Source organism: Eptesicus fuscus, chromosome 17 (assembly GCF_027574615.1).
Source record: "Eptesicus fuscus isolate TK198812 chromosome 17, DD_ASM_mEF_20220401, whole genome shotgun sequence".
In the NCBI taxonomy this organism is placed as follows: Eukaryota; Metazoa; Chordata; class Mammalia; order Chiroptera; family Vespertilionidae; genus Eptesicus; species Eptesicus fuscus.
The window spans coordinates 60,297,674-60,318,921 of NC_072489.1; the positions used below are offsets into that span (position 1 = coordinate 60,297,674).

At 59.8% G+C, this 21,248-nt stretch overlaps 1 protein-coding gene across 1 annotated transcript in view; it reads left to right on the forward strand.

Moving 5' to 3' along the window:
- The window catches only part of CPXM2 (carboxypeptidase X, M14 family member 2), a 46,713-nt gene extending 27,165 nt beyond the window's left edge, over positions 1-19,548 (forward strand). The window contains exons 7-14 of the mRNA XM_054729092.1: positions 2,613-2,701; positions 8,324-8,447; positions 9,302-9,498; positions 10,817-10,996; positions 12,357-12,654; positions 14,667-14,806; positions 15,531-15,630; positions 18,396-19,548. Coding sequence (XP_054585067.1) covers positions 2,613-2,701; positions 8,324-8,447; positions 9,302-9,498; positions 10,817-10,996; positions 12,357-12,654; positions 14,667-14,806; positions 15,531-15,630; positions 18,396-18,649 — 1,382 coding nt within the window. The 3' untranslated portion in view covers positions 18,650-19,548. The remainder of the gene's footprint in view (positions 1-2,612; positions 2,702-8,323; positions 8,448-9,301; positions 9,499-10,816; positions 10,997-12,356; positions 12,655-14,666; positions 14,807-15,530; positions 15,631-18,395) is intronic.
- The last annotated feature ends 1,700 nt before the right edge of the window (positions 19,549-21,248 follow it).

The window sequence follows — 21,248 nt, forward strand, 5'->3', positions numbered from 1 at the left end:
ACGGGGGTGTGGGAATCAAAGGAAAGGCGCTCGGCGGGCAGCCTGCCACCCAGAGGAAAGCCTTGGGAAGCAATGAGGGGGGAGAGCGGGGGGGCGGGGGGGGGCGCTTTTGGCTGAAACTGAATGGCTTCTGCTTTCTTTCCGGACCGCGTGCCGGCGGCCTCCCCGTGGTCCCCCTGTAATCACAGGCATTTGTTTCTAATCGTGTCGCTGGCGACGCTCATATGGCTGTGAAGAGCTGTCTCTGTCTCACTGTTGGGCCTGTATGTGGTCTGGGGCTCAATGCATGAGGCCTCCGTTTCACGGGTGAAGCCAGTCTCCGGGAGAGCGCTGGCCAGCCTGGCGCGGCGCCGTGACCGTGGCTGTGGGGACACGCCGGCGCTGGCTCAGGGGCCCGCAGGTGCCTGGACTGGGCACCGAGTACCCGGCCCTGCCTGCAGTGCTCAGTATGCTAACTCGGTGCCGCTCAAAATCCCAAGCCTACAGATCACCTGCGGTTTTTATTTTTCATAATGGATTGGCTGCCTCCTGCACGCCCCCCACTGGGGATGGAGCCCACAACCCGGGCATGTGCCCTGACCGGGAATCGAACCCTGACCTCCTGATTCATAGGTTGATGCTCAACCCCTGAGCCCGAGGCTTGCCTGGGTTTTTAAACGTGGATTCCCATTCAGAAGGTCTGGGCTGGCCAGGGACCACATCTGGTGGCACGCACCAGGACTCACTGCTCGGATACGCCACGGCCCTGCCCCCACAGCCGTCCTTCCAGCCACTTGGGTCAAACCGACACCTGCTGCGGCCGCAGCCTTGCCGTGCGGTTCCCGGCCCGGGGCACCTGTCCTCTCCAGTTGGAGGGAGACCCGAGCTGGCAGGACCCTGGCTGTGTCCTCCAGGCGGCGTTTAAAGGGGAAAGCCACCCGGCTGGTGTGGCTCAGTGGTTGGACATTGAACCAGGAGGTCACAGTTCGATTCCCGGTCAGGGCACAGGCCCAGGTTGTGAGCTCGATCCCCAGAAGGGGGCGTGCAGGAGGCAGCCCGTCCATGATTCTCTCTCACATCGCTGTCCTCTCTCCTCCTCGCCCCTCCTCTCTCTGAAAAACAAACAAACAATCAATTCCTCCTCCACTCCTCACTCTCGGCCCTCCCCTTTCTTCTAAGTGTGTGTGTTTTTGTAATTACAGAAGAAGTACAGGCTTACACAGTTACAGGCAGGAAAGAGCCAGAAAGGCCATTCATATGGAGGGGAGTCATTTCAGGACCAGACAGGCCCTCTGGACCCCGGAGTCCCAGTCCCCAGAGGCGACCACTGTTAACACCCCCTGACGATGCTATCGGGGCGCTTCCACCCCAACACCGGCTCCCCCGCTCCCACTCAATTAGCGGGTGAGGGGGTCCTTCCTCGTGTGACAGGAAGTCCAGGGAAATTGGGCTCCAGCGTTGGTTCACGCGTTCGCTCCTGGTGTTTGGGGTTCTCTCTGGCCTGTGCCCTGGGGAGATTCTCACCCACTCCTCCGCTGTGACGGTGAAGTCCCCGTAAGAGTGGCCCGGGAGGCGATGCTCCGATTGGCTCAGACCCGTCACGTGGGGCCCCGGGAGCTGGGGGTGTGAGGCCTCTTTCTGAGAGGTAGAGAATGGGGGCCCCCAAATGGCACAGGCTTCTGTTAGGAAGGATGGCAGTGGACTGAATGCCGGGTAAGCAACTGAGAGTGTCCACCACACTTGCAAAGATTTCCATTTCTGCATGCAGTGGGCATTCATTCATCGACTCATTCATTCATCCATCCATCGACTCATTCACCCATCTGTCCACCCACCCACCCTCCCATCCATCCATCCACCCATCCATCTATCCACCCACCCATCCGTCCACCCATCCATCCGTCCACCCATCTGTCCATCCATCCACTCATCCATCCACCCATCCATCCTTCCATGCATCCATCCATCCACCCATCCATCCATCTATCCTCCCACCCACCCACCCACCCACCCATCTATCCACCCGTCCGTCCGTCTGTCTGTCCATCCATCCATCCATCCATCCATCCATCCACCCACCCACCCACCCACCCACCCACCCATCTGTCCATCTGTCCGTCCATCCATCAGTCCATCCACCCACCCATCCATCCACCCACCCACCCATCCATCCATCCATGCATCCATCCATCCATCTATCCACCCACCCCTCCATCCATCCACCTGTCCGTCCATCCACCCGTCTATCCATCCATCCACCCATCCGTCCACCCACCCCTCCACTCATCCACCCGTCTATCCGTCCATCCATCCATCCACCTACCCACCCAGTGCTGACAGTGTGCTAGGCACACAGGTCACGCCCACTCAGACCACAAGAAACCACCGAGGGAGGTGCCAGCACGTTGCTGTCTATGGGTGAAGAAGCCAAGGCAGAGTCCCTCTGTGCGTGTCAGGGTCACACAGCCCGTACCCGGAAGAGCAGAGACCTGAGCCCAGGCGTCCTGGCTCCAGGCCCACGCTCTCCGTCACTGGGGATGGGCCGTGCCCGCCCCCTTGAGTCAGGCGTCCGGCAGAGCCCCCACAGGTACCAGATGACACCCGTGAACTCAGAGCCGTGTTCCTCTCCCTAGATCCAAACAACTACTACCACCGGCGCAACGAGATGACCACCACGGACGACCTGGACTTCAGGCACCACGGCTACAAGGAGATGCGCCAGGTGAGGCGGCCGGTCAGTGCGGAGGCCGCGTGCGCAGGAGGGGGCACGGTGCTCCCTCAGAGACAGGGTGATGAGGCAGGGACAGAGTCCGCATGGCGCTCGGGCTGGCGGAGCCACTGCGCCTGCAGGTCCAGGTGGAGAGGTGAGCAGGCGTCCGGGGGCTCCTCGCCAGCAGACGGCGGAAATGGATTCCCACCCAGATGTTCCTGACTCAATACTCGAGCTTCTTTCTTTTTTTCTTTTAAATATAGTTTATTGATTTTTTTACAGAGAGGAAGGGAGAGGGATAGAGAGTTAGAAACATCGATGAGAGAGAAACATCGATCAGTTGCCTCCTGCACCCCCCCTACTGGGGATGTGCCCGCAACCAAGGTACATGCCCTTTTTTTTTTTTTTTTTTTTTTTTTTTTTTTACTTTTTAATTTTTATTTCTATGTTCATTGTAGAAATACATGAAAATACGGAGAGGGAACAAAACACTTGAAGGAAACCTCAGTATTTATCAGTCCAGAACTTCTTACCTGCTAGACTATGTATATATTTATTACTATGCATATTTCTGGGTAACTTGCTGATTGCTAACTGGATGTAATGGAACCTCTCGATTTACCGTAAAAAAAATATTTACATCAACCTTTTTAGTGCCTGCAGATAATTTCATTGAGCTAATCTCATAATCTTGGGCAGTTAGACTCTAATGACTTAATATATATATATTTTTTAATGAATCTTTATTGTTCAGATTACAATTGTTTCTCCTTTTTCCCCACATATCTCCCCACTACCCAGTTCCTACCCCCCCTCTTCCCTTACCTCCCCCCCCACGCTGTCCTTATCCATAGGTGTATGATTTTTGTCCAGTCTCTTCCCATACTCCCCACACAGACACCCCTTTCCCCCTGAGAATTATCAATCCACTCCCCTTCTATGCCTGATTCTATTAAGTTCACCAGTTTATTCTGTTCCTCAGATTTTTAATTCACTTGACTTTTAGATTCACTTGTTGATAGATATGTATTTGTTGTTCATAATTTTTATCTTTCTTCTTCTTTTTCCTCTTTTTAAAGAATACCTTTCAGCATTTCATATAATGCTGGTTTGGTGGTGATGAACTCCTTTAGCTTTTTCTTATCTGTGAAGCTCTTTATCTGCCCTTCAATTCTGAATGATAACTTTGCTGGGTAGAGTAGTCTTGGTTGTAGGTTCCTGCTATTCATCACTTTGAATATTTCTTGCCACTCCCGTCTGGCCTGCATGGTTTCTGTTGAGAAATTAGCTGATAATCGTATGGGAGCTCCCTTGTAGGTAACTAACTGTTTTTCTCTTGCTGCTTGTAAGATTCTCTCTTTGTCTTTTGCTCTTGGCATTTTAATTATGATGTGTCTTGGTGTGGTCCTCTTTGGATTCCTTTTGTTTGGGGTTCTGTGTGCTTCCTGGACTTGTAAGTCTATTTCTTTCATCAGGTGGGGGAAGTTTTCGTTCATTATTTCTTCAAATAGGTTTTCAGCATCTTGCTCTCTCTCTTCTTCTGGTACCCCCATAATTCTGATGTTGGTTCGCTTGAAGTTGTCCCAGAGGCTTCTTACACTATCTTCAACTTTCTGAATTCTCTTCTCTTCATGCTTCTCTGGAAGAGTGTCCTTGGCCTCTTTGTATTCCAAATCTTTGAGTTGATTCTTGCAATCCTCTAGTCTGCTTTTGGGTCTCTGTATAATATTTTTTATCTCAGTCAGTGTACGTTTAATTTCTAGTTGTTCCTCATTGAATTTATCGGCCTTTTCCATGAAATTCTTGAAAAACCTTATAACCGTGGTTTTGAACTCTATGTCCAGTCGCTTGTTCTCCTCCATTTCTTTGGTTTGTGATCTGTTTCCTTGCCTTCTCATATTCTCTGCTTCCCTAAGTTGGTAGGGTAGTTTTGTGTACTAGGTGTCCTATTGGTTCAACGGGTCAGCCTCCCAGTTACTTGAGGTGGACACTCTTGGTGTACCCTTGTGTACTGTGTGTCCCCCAGCAGGAGCTACAGCAAGGTCTAGTTTTCTCCTCCTTTGCTTGGGCGGTTTTGGAGCAGTCTGACTGGAGCTGCAGTTGGTTAAGCTGCTCCAGAACAGGCCATTTATATGCAAAAGCCGCTGTGTGGAGCCCGGGCGGGTTTGTAGAATGTGCGGGGCGGGGCCCCAGGGCGGGGCCTCAGGGCGTCACTAGGCTGGGGCGTGGCCAACGGCGATGGCTGCCGTCAGCCGTCTCTGCCTTTCCACGTTTCCAAGTCCCTGCGCCCCGCGCTCCAGCGCAGTAAACAATGATTGCTGGGCGCACCACTGCAAAAGTCACTCTCACTTTCCGACCCGATGGCCGAGAGTCCAGCTTCTCCCCGTAGGTGCCTGGGTCCCCCGAGTGTCTCCAGAAACTGGATTTCAGAGTGATCGGGAGCTTGTCTCCCTGCGGGTTGAAGAAAAGCCGCGCACCCAGCCGCCCGCCGCCGGCCCGATTCGCGTGCCTCCGTACCTCAGCTTTTCAGCGATTGTGCTTCTTTCTCTTCTTAGTTGTAAATCTTCCACTCAGCCAGCTTTCCCGTGGTTCTGGGTGGTAGACGTTTTTGTCTTTTAGTTGTATTTTTGAAATTGTTGTGTGAGGCAGCAGATTAGTTGTTTAACTATGCCGCCATCTTGGTTCCTCCAAGGTACATGCCCTTGACTGGACTCGAACCTGGGACCCTTGAGTCCGAAGGCCGACGCTCTATCCACTGAGCCAAACCGGTTAGGCCCGTGGTCGGCAAACCGAGGCTCGTGAGCCACATGCAGCTCTTTGGCCCCTTGAGTGTGGCTCTTCCACAAAATACCACGGCCTGAGCGAGTCTATTTTGAAGAAGTGGCGTTAGAAGAAGTTTAAGTTTAAGAAGTCTGGCTCTCAAAAGAAATTTCAGTCGTTGTACTGTTGATATTGGGCTCTGTGGACTAATGAGTTTGCCAACCACCGGGTTAGGCAATACTCGAGTGTCTTAAGCGTCTCTGTGTGCGAGGGAGCCGCTGGTGTAAGGGTGTCGGTTGTGCGCAGAGTCCAAGAGGAAGTAGGACGTAGGATAAGTCGTAAAGGCAGGAAGCCCTCACCTGGGACCTGCGTTCCTGATGGGGAAACTGAGTCACCGAGCATGCAGAACCCCACCCGTTGCTATTCAGAGCCTCCGAGCCTCCATCTTGGCTGCGGGGGAGGATCGCCTGGGAGTTTGGGAAACTGCCTGTACTTGAACCCCGCCAGCCCCGGGGCCCACGACAGACAGCAGAGTCTTCAGCAGCAGCGCCTGGGACGAAACTTTCCATCCCGCCTGCTGGCCGTGGTGGACAGCCCGACCTCAGCACTCCTGCCCATCCCTCGGCACTCTGGGTGCTTTTGTGCTGTTAAGAGGAAAAGGAAGCCCCAGCTGGTGTGGCTCAGTGGATAGAGCGTCGGCCTGCAGACTGAAGGGTCCCGGGATCGATCCCAGTCAAGGACACATGCCTGGGTTGTGGGCAGTAGGGGGCATGCAGGAGGCAGCCGATCCATGATTCTCTCTCATCATGGATGTTTCTATCTCTCTCCCTCTCCTTTCGTCTCTGAAATAAATAAAAATATATTTTTTTAAAAAAAAGAGGAAAAGGGAATCCCAGATGGGCCCCCCTGCCCCCAACATAGTCACAGAGACCAAGGAATTCTGGGGTATCGACGGCCTTTGCGTCCCGGGCAGAGAAGGGAGGAGGGGCCGATCGTGTGGGGACAGGCTGCAGGGGCGGCCCCTGCTGTCCAGGTTCGCCAACTCCCCCCCCTCCCCCCCGGTGCTGGGCAGTGCGGGCAGGTGCCGGCTAATGAGAAACCCTTAGATCAAAGGATCGGCGTGAAGACACGGAGCAGAGAAGCCAGAGCCGCGCCCTCAGGAGTACACTTACAGGCAAGGACCCACGAGGCTCCCGTGGCTCCGAGCAGGGCTCCGGGGCGGGGAGGAGGGCGCGGGCTCAGGGACCTTCCTGAGGAGGAGCAACGAGGCTGAGGCCGAGGGCTGGGGGCTCCCCGAGGCGTCCACCAGCCCGGTCCCTCCGCGGCCTTTCACGGGGACACTCACAGCTCCGCACCTGTCAGCGCGGCTCGGAGGCGGACGTGCTGCAGAGACCGTCCGCGGCCGCTTTCCAGAAATCACTGTCATGTGTTTGGACTCGAGGCTGTGAGTCACCCCGCTCTGCACTCCGGGGTGCATAGGGCCCTGCCTCCGCCCCCGTTGACGGGCCCTTGTGTGTCAGCTCGGCTCACTCCGAGCATCCAGGGCACCTTCCGAGCCCAGGAGCTAACGAGTCCCAGCTCGGTGCCATTAATGTCAAAAGCAATACGTCGACATGCCTTTCAGACGAGCTCCCTGCACCCAGGAGGCGGCGGTGTCTCTAAATAGTCCACCCACTTGCAGAAGGGCCTCCTCTCCCCCGAGAAGAGATGGGGACGGCCCGACCGCGTGGCTCAGGGGCTGAGCGTCGGCCTAGGAACCCGGAGGTCACGATCTGATTCCCGGCCAGGGCACAGGCCCGGGTTGCAGGCTCCATCCCCAGTGGGGGGCGTGCAGGAGGCAGCCGATCCATGATTCTCCCTCATCATTGATGTTTCTCTCTCTCCCTCCCTCTCCCTTCCTCTCTGAAATAAATAAAAATATATTAAAACAAAACAAACAAACAAAACCGAGGAGCCCCCGGAGGGAGCGAGAAGAGGACGTAGGGCCTGCTGCCCGGAGGGCGAGTGCGAGGGTGTGAGTCCCGCGGGCAGGAGGCGTTTCCGAGAGTGACTTACCGGAGGCGCTGTCCTACCCGGCCCGCGGTTGGAGGGGGAGGGGAGCCCCGGAGAACGGGCACAGACGCTGGTCTCCGAGGAAGTTAATCGCTCCCGAGAGCCGAAGGCCTCCACGGCTCTGGTCCCGCTTTAGAACCGCTCAGTCCGTGTGTCTGCATGTATGTCTCCTGCGTGTGGGACCGTGAGGGCCGAGACTCCCAGTCTGTCACAGCTTCCTAGTGGCAGGGACTAGGTCAAGGTGTACATGTGAGGCCGTCCCAGGGAGACACGTGGGGGAGAAGGGGGGACCGCCTGGTCGGCCTGGGTGGCGATGGGGCGCCGTCCTCCGGCCTGGCCGGGCTGGGGCAGCAGAGGCGGGCGAGGTTGCTCCGGGCAGGGAGGCGCCTGGAACAGGCGTGGAGGTCGGGCCAAGGGCACGCGTCTGGAACGGTTGGCCGGGCGCTGGGAGGGAGGCTGCCTGGGTGCCCGGGAGGCCGCTGTGCTGAGTCTGGGCGTCAGGGGCGGTTCTGCACGGGGAGCCGGGAGGTCAGCGTGGGGTGGGGTGGAGAGCAGCTGGCGGTGCTGGGGGCCGGGCCGAGGAGAGCAGCAGGCGCGAGGACAGCCGGGGTGCGTGAGGGCGGCCTGGGGGCTGTGAGGGCGGCCTGGGGCCGTGGGGGTGGCCAGGGTGCGTGAGGGCGGCCTGGGGGCCGTGAGGGCGGCCTGGGGGCCGTGAGGGTGGCCTGGGGGCCGTGGGGGCCGTGGGGGGGCGGGTGGCTGTCTGCTGGGAGCCCCTCCGTGCGCGGCGTCCTGGCTGAGGCCCCGGCCCGTCTCCTTTTCCAGCTGATGAAGGTCGTGAGTGAGATGTGCCCCAACATCACCCGCGTCTACAACATCGGCAGGAGCCAGCAGGGCCGGAAGCTGTACGCCGTGGAGATCTCCGACCGGCCCGGCGAGCACGAAGTCGGTGAGGCGTCCCCGGGGGCGCCCGTGGCCCGTGGGGTCAGCCCAGACGCAGGGCAGAGCCGGCCGCCTCTGGTCCCCGTGAGAGGTGCTGGGGTGTCCTTCCGGGAAGGGGTCCCCCACGGAGAAAAGCAGTGGCTGCGGCTCCTGTGAAATCGGTCGTTGTAAACCCGCGGCCCGTGTTTTTGTCTGTTCTTCCGAATGGGAACCCCCACGGGCAGCCGTGGTGAGGGCAGCGGAGATGTCTCACACACCCTCCTGGTTACCTGCCTGGGGACAAAAACGTACACGGGTGGCATTTTGGAGGTTGATGTGAAACAGTGGTCGGCAAACCACGGCTCGCGAGCCACATGCAGCTCTTTGGCCCCTTGAGTGTGGCTCTTCCACAAAATACCACGGGCTGGGCGAGTCTATGTTGAAGAAGTGGCGTTAGAAGAAGTTTAAGTTTAAAAAATGTGGCTCTCCAAAGAAATTCCAATCGTTGTGCTGTTGATATTTGGCTCTGTTGGCTAATGTGTTTGCCGACCATGGATGTGAAAGAACAAGGCTGCCCGGCCGGCGTGGCTCAGGGGTTCAGCGTCGACCTAGGAACCAGGCGGTCAGGGTTCGATTCCCGGTCAGGGCCCCGGCCCGGGTTGTGCGCTCCATCCCCAGTAGGGGGCGTGCCGGAGGCAGCCGATCGATGATGTTTCTCTCTCGTCGATGTTTCTCTCTCTCTCCCCCTCTCCCTTCCTCTCTGAAATCGATAAAAATACATTTAGAAGGAAAAAAAAGGCCAGCCAGGCTGAGACGCAGTGGCCGTCACGCAGGGTTTCCTGGCGCCACGAGGTGACGGGCCTGTGTTTCCGCCTGGTCCAGGGGAGCCCGAGTTCCACTACATGGCGGGCGCCCACGGCAACGAGGTGCTGGGCCGCGAGCTGCTGCTGCTGCTGGCGCAGTTCCTGTGCCAGGAGTACCGGGCCGGCAACGCACGCGTCGTCCGCCTGGTGGAGGAGACCCGCATCCACATCGTGCCCTCGCTCAACCCCGACGGCTACGAGAAGGCCTCCGAGGGGGTAAGGCCGCGCCCCGCCCCGCCGACCACTGGCCCTGGCTGCGCGGCGCACGCGGCCCGAGTTCAAATCCCCCCGGGGCCCCGGCCGGGGAGCCCAGTCCTCCAGCCCCGCCAAGGTCACAGGACCCACCCCGTCAGGGCGCGCACAGAACCAGCAATGAACGCATGAGTGAGGGACAGCATTCGCTGCTTCTCTCTCTCTCTCCCCCTCCCTCCCGCCTCCCTCTCCCTCCCTCCCTCTCTAAGAAAAACCCCAACAGAATCGACAAATAGAAACCCCCACCAGTAGCTTCCCGGTTGAGTCTCTGCTGAGGTCATGAAGGGCTGGAATAGAGAATTTCGGGGACCCCGAGCGGGGCCCGTGCAGCAGACACAGTGATAACAGAGCAGCGGCCGGCACCTCACACCAGCCCTGGCCAAGCCTGGCCCGGCCGGGATCACGACTCGCGATCCTCTCTTCCTTCCTCGGAGGAGAGTCGTCATGTGATCCTGATAGACCGTCCATATTTCATGGCTCAGTGATGCAGAATGTGCATAGGGCACGGTTATGTGTAAATACACGTATGCATTGGATGATGCATCGGATAGAGTGAGTGTTTCCTGGGAATGAACTGGGAAACTACCTGAAACCCTGGTACCCGCCAAAGGCAAGCGTTCCACACGGAGGTGGTTGTGTTTATCGATACAAATGGATTTGCTGCTACAGTCGGTCGGGGATTTGTGGGCCGGACAGCGAGGCTGTTGAGTTTGCAATGACGGGCTTCTATTTTCATTCATTCATTCATTCATTCATTCATTCATTCAGTTTTACTTTTTTAAATTTTAGAGAGAGAAAAAGAAGAGAGAGGGAGAGGGAGAGAGAGAAAGGGAGAGAGAAACACTGATGTGAGAGAGAAATACCCATCAGTTGCCTCCCATATGACCCAACCAGGGATCAAACTCACAACCTAGGTGTGTGCCCTGACCGGGAATCGAACCCACAACATGGTGGTTGTGGGACAAGGAGTGCTCCAAGCAGCTGAGCCACCGGCCAGGGCTGGAAGAGCTTTTGGATTCATCAGCCTCAGTCTCCTCCGCCCGCGAGCGGCCCTCAGAGGCGGCACAAGGGGGAGCAGGGCCGGGACTGGGCAGGAGTCACCCCGTGGGGTGGCTTGGCTGTGCTGTGCACCCACGAATATCAGCAGGGGCTTCGATTGTCGCCTTTGGATGTGGTCTTCGGTCCGACGAGTGGAGAGGCTTAGAGACACGCCGGGTGGGGGGGCGCCCCGTGTCAGCGCCGCCCACGTCTGCGGGCCCCTCTCTCCGGCACTGTCTCCCAGGGCTCGGAGCTGGGAGGCTGGTCCCTGGGGCGCTGGACCCACGATGGGATTGACATCAACAACAACTTCCCCGACTTGAACTCGCTGCTCTGGGAGGCCGAGGCCCGGCACAGCAGCCCGAGGCCGGGGCCCAACCACCACATCCCCGTCCCCGAGTGGTTCCTGTCGGAGAACGCCACGGTGAGCAGACGCCTGGGTCTGCCGGGCTCAGGGGGCCGCGGGGGGCCGCGGGGGCTGTGGGGGGGCTGCGGGGCCAGCGGAGGGGTGCGGGGAGGGGCCACGGGGGGCTGCGGGGGCCAGCAGAGGGGTGCAGGGCGGGGCCACGGGGGGCCGCGGGGCTGTGGGGGGGGCTGCGGGGCCAGCGGAGGGGTGCGGGGAGGGGCCACGGGGGGCCGCGGGGCTGTGGGGGGGCTGCGGGGGCCAGCGGAGGGGTGCAGGGGAGCTGCGGGGTTCGCGGTGGGCCAGCGGGGTCAGGGGGTGGGGGGGGGGCGGGGGCCAGTGGAGGGGGGCCAGCGGGAGCACCCAGGGCATTTCAGAAGGGGACAGAGCCATTTCTTCTCTGATACATCTTCTCCCAGAGTAGGGAAGAGCGCTGATGAGAAAACACCTTTCAAATGGGTATTTGAGGAGATTCTTTATAAAAATCACTTAATTACGTGTCTTTACAAGAACACAGAAAACACAGCAGGAGAAAACTCGCCACCGTTATTTGTCCTTTCCTGTCGCTGCCCCTGGACCTGACCCTCAGGTGCAGACCGCCGGGGCGTGTGCGTTCACAGCCAGGGCAGACCACGGCCCCGCAGGCCGGGCAGCGGCTCCCGTGTCAACAGCTGTAGCTACAGGATGGGACTCCCGTTTCAGACGGGACGTCATTGCCAGCATCACCTAAGAATAAGTGATTTCTCAGTATTACAAGCTATCCAGCCAGTCTTCACATTTCACTGCTATTACTCTCTCTCTCTCGTCTTGATTACATCAGGATCCAAATGAAGTACATTCATTTTGATTGGTTTGCAATCTTTTAAGTCTTATTTACTTATTTTTTTAAACATTTTTATTGATGTCAGAGAGGAAGGGAGAGGGAGAGAGAGAGAAACATCAGTGATGAGAGAGAATGATGGATCGGCTGCCTCCTGCACGCCCCTCACTGGGAATCGAGCCCGCAACCTGGGCCTGTGCCCTGACCGGGAATGAACTGTGACCTCCTGGTTCCTAGGCCGACGCTCAGCCCCTGAGCCATGCCGGCCGGGCAGGTTCCTCTTATTCGAATCCATTATTTCTACGAAGTCCAGGGTTTTCAGGACAGGATCTGAACTTCTAAACGGCTCAGAGTCTCCGAACAACGGATGCTTCCCACCGAGTCCCTGTCCGGGCGCTGGGTGCTGGGCTCCTCCTCACCGTGTCCCCGCGGCGCTGGGTGCTGGGCTCCCCCTCACTGTGTCCCCGCGGCGCTGGGTGCTGGGCTCCTCCTCACTGTGTCCCCGCGGCGCTGGGTGCTGGGCTCCTCCTCACTGTGTCCCCGCGGCGCTGGGTGCTGCAGGTGGCGGCGGAGACCCGGGCCGTCATCGCCTGGATGGAGAAAGTGCCCTTCGTGCTGGGCGGCAACCTGCAGGGCGGCGAGCTGGTGGTGGCCTACCCCTACGACATGGCCCGGTCGCCCTGGCGGACGCAGGAGCGCACGCCCACGCCCGACGACCACGTGTTCCGCTGGCTGGCCTACTCCTACGCCTCCACGCACCGCCTGCTGACCGACGCCCGCCGGCGGGTGTGCCACACGGAGGACTTCCAGAAGGAGGACGGCACCGTCAACGGAGCCTCCTGGCACACCGTGGCCGGCAGTGAGTCCACCCCCGCGACGGCGCCGCCCAGCCCTCCCGGCCGCGGCGCCCCTGCTCCCACACTGACAGCTGCCGAGGTCAAGGTCCCGGCTCTGCAGCACCCTCTGTTGCAGCCGGCCCGGAGGGGCGGGGCTCGCTCCCCTGTCACAGGCTCCCCACCTCACGTCCACCCTTTCCCAAAGCAAGAACGGGCCTCGCACAGGGCGAAGTGGAGACGCTGGGAGGGAACCGGGGCTCGGACACGGGAAGGGGTGGGACCTGCCCTGCCAGAAAGGGGCGGAGCCGGGCTGTTGGACGCCGTGGTCTGCTCTCAGCCTCTGAGTGTCTCCGAGTTGATGGGCTCAGAGATGGGAGAGGCGTGGACTTGGGGAACATTGGACCCAGGAGCTAACCCGGCCCGGCCCGTGTGGCTCAGGGGTTGAGGATTGACTCATGAACCGAGGTCACGGTTCCACTCCCGGTCAGGGCACAGGCCCGGGTTGTGGGCTGGATCCCCAGTGCGGGGCGTGCAGGAGGCAGCCGATCCATGACTCTCTCTCATCATGGATGTTTCTCTCTCTCTCCCTCCCTCTCTCCTCCTCTCAGAAATCATTAATGTAAGAAACATGCCTCTGATTTATCTTCATAGAAAAGAAACAGCATGTGGCCAGGCCGTTACTGAATTTCCCCACAGCAAACAGGATGTGGGGGTGGGGAGAGGGCGAGCTGTACAGGTGGCCGACAGCAATGTCCTGGGAGGATCCCCCTGGACAAAGGGAGGTGGAGGCAATTAGAAAAGGCCCCAGCCCCATTTTTTAATTTTTAATTTTTATTTTTTATTGATTTCAGAGAGGAAGGGTGAGGGAGAGAGAGAGAGAAAACATCAGTGATGACAGAGAATCATTAATCGGCTGCCTCCTGTACACCCCCCCCCCCCCACCCCCTGCACTGGGGATGGAGCCTGCAACCCGGGCCTGTGCTCCGACCAGGAATGGAACCGTGACCTCCTGACCTCCTGGTTCGTAGGTCGATGCTCAACCACTGAGCCACGCTGGCCGGGCCAGCTCGTTTTTTTAAATACCCAATGGGAGACAGCCAGACCTCGGCGACCTATTAGGAAACAGGTGACCAAATAGTCCTCAGCCAATGAGGGGCCGGGGGAGGGGCTAAAGAAACAGGCTGCGTCCCTGCCCCACGTGGGACCCTGTACAGTGGGCGTCCGCTCTGAGTGTTACTGTAAGCCCCATTTCGCTTCCCTGTCCGGCATTTGGAATTCGGACGGTGAGCCGCCTCTCACAGTAAGGATGTTTTTAAGCAAGCCCCGTGCAGGGCGAGAGCTGCTGTGCAGCCCCCCGAGGGGCGGGGAGGGGGCATCGGTGCCGCATTCCTTCGGCGGCTGATTTTTTCCATCAGCTACCGTTCCCGTTATTTCCGGGACTTGGCGGCAGAGCCTTGCGGGGCCTCGAGCCTCTGCAGCCGTCTCCCGCCGGGCAGGGTGACAACGCCGCGGCGCCATTTCTCGGTGGACTAATGAGATGCGGTTTCTCATTTCCCTGCCGCCCCCTCCGCCTCCTCGCGCCTTCCTGCTCAGGTCTCGCTGGCTCATTAGCGGCGCTGCCCGGCCTCCCGCAGGGGGAGCGGCTGGCACATCTCCAAACGCACACGGCTGTGCGGCCCCCCGACCCCGGGCTCTGCTCCTGCGCCCGCCCCTCCGTGGAGGCAGCTCCGGGTTCCACGTTGAGGCCCGTGGCAGCCATGGGCTTCCAGGCTCAGAGCCGTGTCTCCCCACCAGGGCTGATGGCGTGGGAAGGGCTGCGGGGTCACACCACAGTATCCTGCCCTCTCAGCGCCGTCTCCCCATTAACCCCTCCGCTGCGTCCTCCCCTCCCGCCACCCCAGCCCCTCCCCCGCACTTGCTCTAATGAATGTGTTGCCTGCGGTCGCTGCCCGACACCCCTGCTCCTGCGCCGTCCCTCAGGCACGTGCTCGCTGTGTCCGGGGCTCAGTTTCCTGTCGTCCGGTTGGCCTGGCAGGTCTCAACGACTTCAGCTACCTCCACACGAACTGCTTCGAGCTGTCCATCTACGTGGGCTGCGACAAGTTCCCACACGAGAGCGAGCTGCCCGAGGAGTGGGAGAACAACCGCGAGTCGCTGATCGTGTTCATGGAGCAGGTGCGGCCTGGGCCCGCGCTGCCGCGGGGAGGCTGAGGAACGAGGCTGAAAGTGAGGCCAAGTTAGTGCTTCGGACCGTGGCCGTGGTCCCGGGTGACCGTGGTCCCGGGTGGCCGTGGTCCTGGGTGGCCACTCCAGTGCGGAAGGAGCTGTCTGCTCTTCCCTCCTCTCTCTATACTAAGTCTATAGAGCTCAGGAAAATTAAAATAGGTGCGTATCAACATTCCATCGTTAGTGGATTTTTAAAAGATAAATGTTTTTTATTGATTTTAGAGAGAGAGGGAGAGAGAGATGGAAACATCAATTGGCTGCGTCCTGCACATCCCCTACTGGGGATCGAGCCTGAAACCTGGCATGTGCCCTGGCCAGGAATCGAACCGGCAACCTTGTGGTACATGTGCCCACGCTCGACCACTGAGCCACACCGCCCGGGCTAGTGGGTTTCTGTTTGTGACCCTCTCAAATGCCGACACGTTTTAACCTGAAAGGTCTCCCTCCAATGGGCGACTCTGTGGAGCCTGCCGAGAGCTCGCTGCCTCAGCAGCTCCGGTTCGAAAACCTGAAACAAAGAGGTTTACACTCCACACCCCACCGCGCCCGGCGCTTCCGAGCGGGGCGGGGCTGCGTGAGGGTCACCCGGGGCGCCGGAGCGTCATCGTGCTCGCCGTGCAGTGGGCGGGGCGTGTCGGGGAGCTCACCGTGTCTTGTGGTGTTTGCTGAGCAGGTGCACCGCGGCATCAAAGGCCTGGTCACGGACTCTCATGGAAAAGGAATTCCGGACGCCGTCATCTCCGTCGAAGGCATCAACCATGACATCCGCACAGGTAACCGCCCGTGTGTGCTCCCCTCGCGGCAGGAAACGTGCGTTTCCTTGAAGGGCTGAGGGGTGAGTGGACATTACAGGGTGTCCCCAGAGTGCACAGTGGATGGCGCGCCAGTGAGGGCCCCTTCCCGGCCCCGTGCTGCTCCCTCTGAAGGGAAGGAGGGAGCCTTTCCCCCAAAACTGTTCTCATAAACTGACCCTGTGCTCCCAGCAGATCATCCCGTTTGACCTGGGAGGAGACAGAGCCCTGGGACATGAGGCTGGGGTGAGGCTGCATTCAGACCTGGCCATGTGCCCTTCAGTGCCTGCCCACCCAGGTGCCTGGCACAGAGGCCAGTGGCTATGGAGATGGGCGCAGGGTGTCTGAAGTGCCACAGAGCGGCTGCCTGCTGTGTAACACCCTGAGCCATGTGCTCTCCGTGTGGTTGCCTGTTTCTTTACTCAACAGTGTTTCCATGCCAGGCAGCATGGCATTAGGTATAAGCAACCCCTTTAGGCATCCAGCACTCATCCATCATTTATTTATCCATCATCCATCCATCCATCCACCCATCATCCAACATCTATCATCCATCCATCCATCCATCCATTTATCCATCAATCCATTCATCCATCCATCCATCCATTTATCCATTCATGCATCCATCATCCATCCATTCATCCATCTACCCATCAATCCATCATCCATCCATCCATCCATCCATCCATCCATCATCCATCCATCCATCCATCTGTCCATCAATCCATCCACCCATCATCCATCCATCCATCCATCAATTCATCCATCTATCCATCCATCCATCTATCCATCCATCCATCCATCCATCCATCCATCCCATCATCCATCCATCCATCCATCCATCCATCCATCATCCATCCATCCATCCATCCATCCATCCATCCATTATCTACTCATACATTCACTTATCCATCATCCATCCATTAGCCATCCATCATCCATCCATCCATACATCTATCCATCCATTCACTTATCTATCATCCATCCATCCACCCATTCATACATCCATCCGTCCATTCATTCACTCCATAAATGGGAACTCACAAGGAGATGGCAGTCGTTATGAATGAAAGAGGCTGTTGGATTGGCTCTGCACGGGACTGTGTTTTAAGCATTGCCAATGAGCCCCGTTAAAAGAGTGATTCATTAAAGAGCCTGGAACATTCTGGGACTATTAGTGCACACTGCGAGGAGACGGGAGGGTTTTAAATGGAGCGCGAGATAAAAGGCCCCGGGGCCCCGAGCCTGCAGAGAGCTCGCTGCCTAATGAGCTCTGAGCTGCAAGCCCTGCTGTCAGGGTGACAGCTGTGATGAGCCGACGGGGCTCGCATCCCCTCCGCCGAGATTCCCCCCGTGATTTCCCAGTGCGTCCTCGTGTCGCGAATCCCACACTTCACACGCGCCGCTTCCCCGCGTTGGCTTCAGCGCCTTTGGGTACCCGCGTCAGCTCCGAATTTGCTTGGTTTCTGTCTGAGGCTTATGGGGTCTGGCAGGTTTTATTTCAGGAGGGATTTGGTGTAAAATAAACAGCGGGATTAGATGACAGCAGCGTGAGATGGATTCTACCGGGGAAGCAGCCAGAAAGCACGCCTGCCTTCTCAGTACACGTGACTGTGTGGGCCAGGGGCCAGGCTCCGAGGCCACGGACGGTCCTCTGCCTGGGGGGCACTGCCCTGATCACAAATGGACATTCACTGGGGCCCGGTTGGCCCTCTGTCCGCCGTGTCCATCTCTGTCCACCGTGTCCACGATGCCAGCTGCGTGTCTACCACTCCCGCAGCCCACGGTGCCCTCACCCAGGGGACAGTAACCCAACAGCAGCTGGCACTTCCCGTGCCCAGCCCTCGTGTTCCTAAGACATGTCTGCTCATGTGCCCGTGTTGTCTGCTCCCACTGGAGGGAACGCGCATTCACGGGGGATGTGCCGCGGGGAACACTCTAAGTGTGGAAGAATGAGAGTGAGGCGCCCACACCCCGACACAGGGCCAGGCAGGGAGAGTGGGGCGCAGGGTCCCGGAGGAGGACACAGCCTGGGAAGGGCTGGCTCCTTCCGCTTCTGGCAGCTCCAGGGGCCCCGAGAGGCGTCGCCAAGGGGGGACCGAGAGGCGTCGCCAAGGGGGGACCGTGCTGGGAGGTGCAGGCCGTCTGGTCGCAGGACCAAGGCTTTTCAAGACGGCATTCCGTGCCCTGGCCAGTGTGGCTCAGTGGATAGAGCGTCAACCTGCGGACTGAAGGGTCCTGGGTTCGAGTCCGGTCAAGGGTACATGCCTGGGTTGCAGGCTTGATCCCCAGTAGAGGGCGTGCAGGAGGCAGCTGGCCAATGATTCTCTCTCATCATTGATGCTTCTATCTCTCTCTCTCCCTCTCCCTTCCTCCCTGAAATTAATAGAAATATATTTTAAAAATGAAAATAAAAACATTTTTTTAAAAGACGGTATTTTGTGGGGAGGGGCGAGGGGCAGGGCAGCCCATTTGGAAGCGCACTGTGTGCAGAATGAATGGCGCATCGTCACGGGGGGAGCGGTTGGAGGGGATTTCTCCATCTCTGCCCACGTGTGTGGACGCTGTGGGGAGCCCACTCCCAGGCCCTGCCTGTCCGGGCCCTCGAGGGGGGTTCCGAAGAGGGCGAGCCCACCCGCAGGGGCCGGGGTTCCCACGCCGCCCCCGCGTCTCTGGTCTCGGACTCCCAGGGCGGGGCGTCCGCGCTAGACCAGAGCCGCCCCGAACCCCCCGCTTTCTCTCCCCAGCCAGCGACGGCGACTACTGGCGCCTCCTGAACCCCGGCGAGTACGTGGTCACGGCCAAGGCCGACGGCTTCACCTCGTCCACCAAGAACTGCATGGTCGGCTACGACATGGGTGCCACGCGCTGCGACTTCACGCTCAGCAAGACCAACCTGGCCCGCATCCGGGAGATCATGGAGCAGTTCGGGCGGCAGCCCGGCAGCCTGCGCGCCCGCCAGCCGAGGCTCCGGGGGCGCAAGAGGCGGCAGCGCGGGTGACCTCCGACCCTGAGCCGAGGCCCAGACCCCACCGAGGACGCCCGGGGGGGCGTGGCTCCCTGCAAGACACGTTCCCTGTCCGCGCTGTCACTCCGGGAGGCTGGGAGGACGCACACGTGCCTCGGAAGGCTGGTCCCCAGGGCAGGGCTGCAGGCTCGGGGTCTTTCCTTCCCTCCGTCCCCACGCATCCACACGCATCCACACCGCATCCACACCGCATCCACACCGCTTGGAGAGAGCAGCGGAGAGGCTGGTGGGCGTGAGCAGGCTCAGCCAGCCCCGCAGGATCAGGGAGCGAGGGGAGCTCGCCGCCCGGGGCTGCTGGCTGCGCAGTGGGGAGCCCGTCCCGTCCCCTGCTTGCGTGACAGCAGCTCCCTGTGCGTGTGCCGTGTGCCCAGCTGTCCCCGACGTCACCCTTCCCGTGCTCGGGGCACTCCAGGAGAGGCCACCTCTCCGGCCGGGGCGCTCCCAAGCCGAGTGTTGACAACAGCGAGCAGTCAGTTTCGTTTCAATCCAGGGCGAGGCCTGGGCAGCGGCGTCCGGGGTTTAGCGAGAACCCCGCGTTCCCCCGTCCGCAGCCCGAGGGGCTCCCCGGGTGCTGACAGGGGAGGTGCTTCCCACGAAACCACATCTCGTCCGGCTCCTCTGGGAGCCGCTCAGACTTGGAAAGAGACGTCAGGCTGCCCTGCGACCCCCTCTGCCCAGACCCCTCCTCCGCGGGGGCGCGCTCCTCGCCTGCCCCGCACGGCAGGGGTTCGACGTGGACACTCGCTCAGAATTGTCTGCGGAGCCTCGCTCGGGGGGGGGGGGTTGTGCAATGACCACGCGAGAAAACGCGTCTCGTTGTTGTTACTGTTGCTGCCGCGCTGACCGGGGGCGTGAGGAAATAAAAAAGCAAACGGGAGCGGCTCCCTGTGTGGTTTCCCTGGGAGCCTCGCGGCCACGCCCCGCGGGACGGGCCGGAGAGCCAGGCTCCTGCGCTGAGCTGGGCCACCAGGCCCGCGAGCATGTCCTGCGGTCGGCCCCCTGCCACACACACAGCCCCACGCACAGCCACGGCCACGGCCACGGCCCCAGGAGTCCAGGGGAAATTAGGAAAAAGACATCAGAGGGGGGTGCGTCTGCGGTGCCTTCTGGGGTGGACAGAGGAGCGAGGCAGGTCTTTATTTTTTATTTTATTTTTTTAAAATATATTTTATTGATTTTTTACAGAGAGGAAGAGAGAGGGATAGAGAGCTAGAAACATCGATGAGAGAGAAACATCGATCAGCTGCCTCCTGCACTCCTCCTACTGGGGATGTGCCTGCAACCAAGGTACATGCCCTTGACCGGAATCGAAACCTGGGACCCTTCAGTCTGCGGGCTGACACTCTATCCACTGAGCCACACCGGTCAGGGCTCAAGGCGGGTCTTTAGGTCAGCGCGTCCAGGCTGGCCGCCGGGCTTCCTCACAGGCCGACGCGGTTTATGGGGCAGCTGCTTGGAGCTCTGTGTGAAGAAGGGACCTGAGCGGGCCCGGCTCCGCGGGAGAGATGCGGTGTGTGCGGCGGGTGGGCGGGAAGGGCGGACAGCAGGGGCCTCGAGTTGTCTGTCCTGATCTGGTTTGACCTCCTGGATTCGGAGATGGGGCCACGGAGGGGCACGAAGTGTCCGAAGTCGTGCTGTGCCCCGTTAGGGGGTCATTCCTCCCTGATGACCGGGGGGGGGGGGGGGCAGGACGGGGACTGTCGGCTGCATGGGAGGCGACCCAGACTTCACAGCAGCCAGAGAGGGGAGCCCTGTCACGGGAGACACGGTGTGTCTGGGAGCTGTGGGAGGACCCATTGGACAGGGAGACAGGCAGGCAGGAAACGGGGGGCGGGCGCGAGGGGAGCAGGGCAGCCTGGAGCCGGGCAGTGCGGCCTGGGGTTCGAGCAGGTCCCTGTGGCGCTGCAGCCCTGGACACACGCAGTGTCGCAGGAATACACGGGAGCGAGCCTGGCTCCTCGCCGGGGAGCAATGGGCCGTTTGCTGCTGCAAACCTCCCTTTTCATAGACGGGGGGCGGCGAGGGCGGGGGGATGTGACTATAAAAAGGAGGACAAATGGGCTTTTAAAAAATCAAGAAGCCGTGGGCGGGCGTTCGGGTTTCGTGGCAAACCTCCATCTGGCAGGTCTGGTGCTTCGCACGCACTTTCCTGGCAGTCGCTCGCCCGGCGCGGTCCCCCAGGGCCTCCGTGGAACGGGGGTGGGGGGAGGGGGGAGGGGGGAGGCGCAGTGAACCCCCCTCCTGGCGGGAAGGGAGGCTGGGCAGCACCGACCGACCGGCCTGCGTGCTTTTCAGATTGTGGAGACGCAGGGGTTAGGGGTCGCGTTTGGTGGAAGGGTTTGGACGCTGAGAGGCATGGGTGCGCGTTGGGAGCAGGAGGGTGTCCACGTGGGAGCTCTGTGTGCCTGAGGGCCTTGGTGTGGGGCCCCTGAGATCAGCCTGAGGCAGCACCTCGGGTGCAGGGAGCTTCCTGGGGGTGACCCCGGGAAGGAGGGGACGGGAGCCGGCGGCTGCGGAGGGAGAAGCGGGGTGAGGCCGCTGCGGGGTGGTGGCCATTCAGCCCTGGGATCTC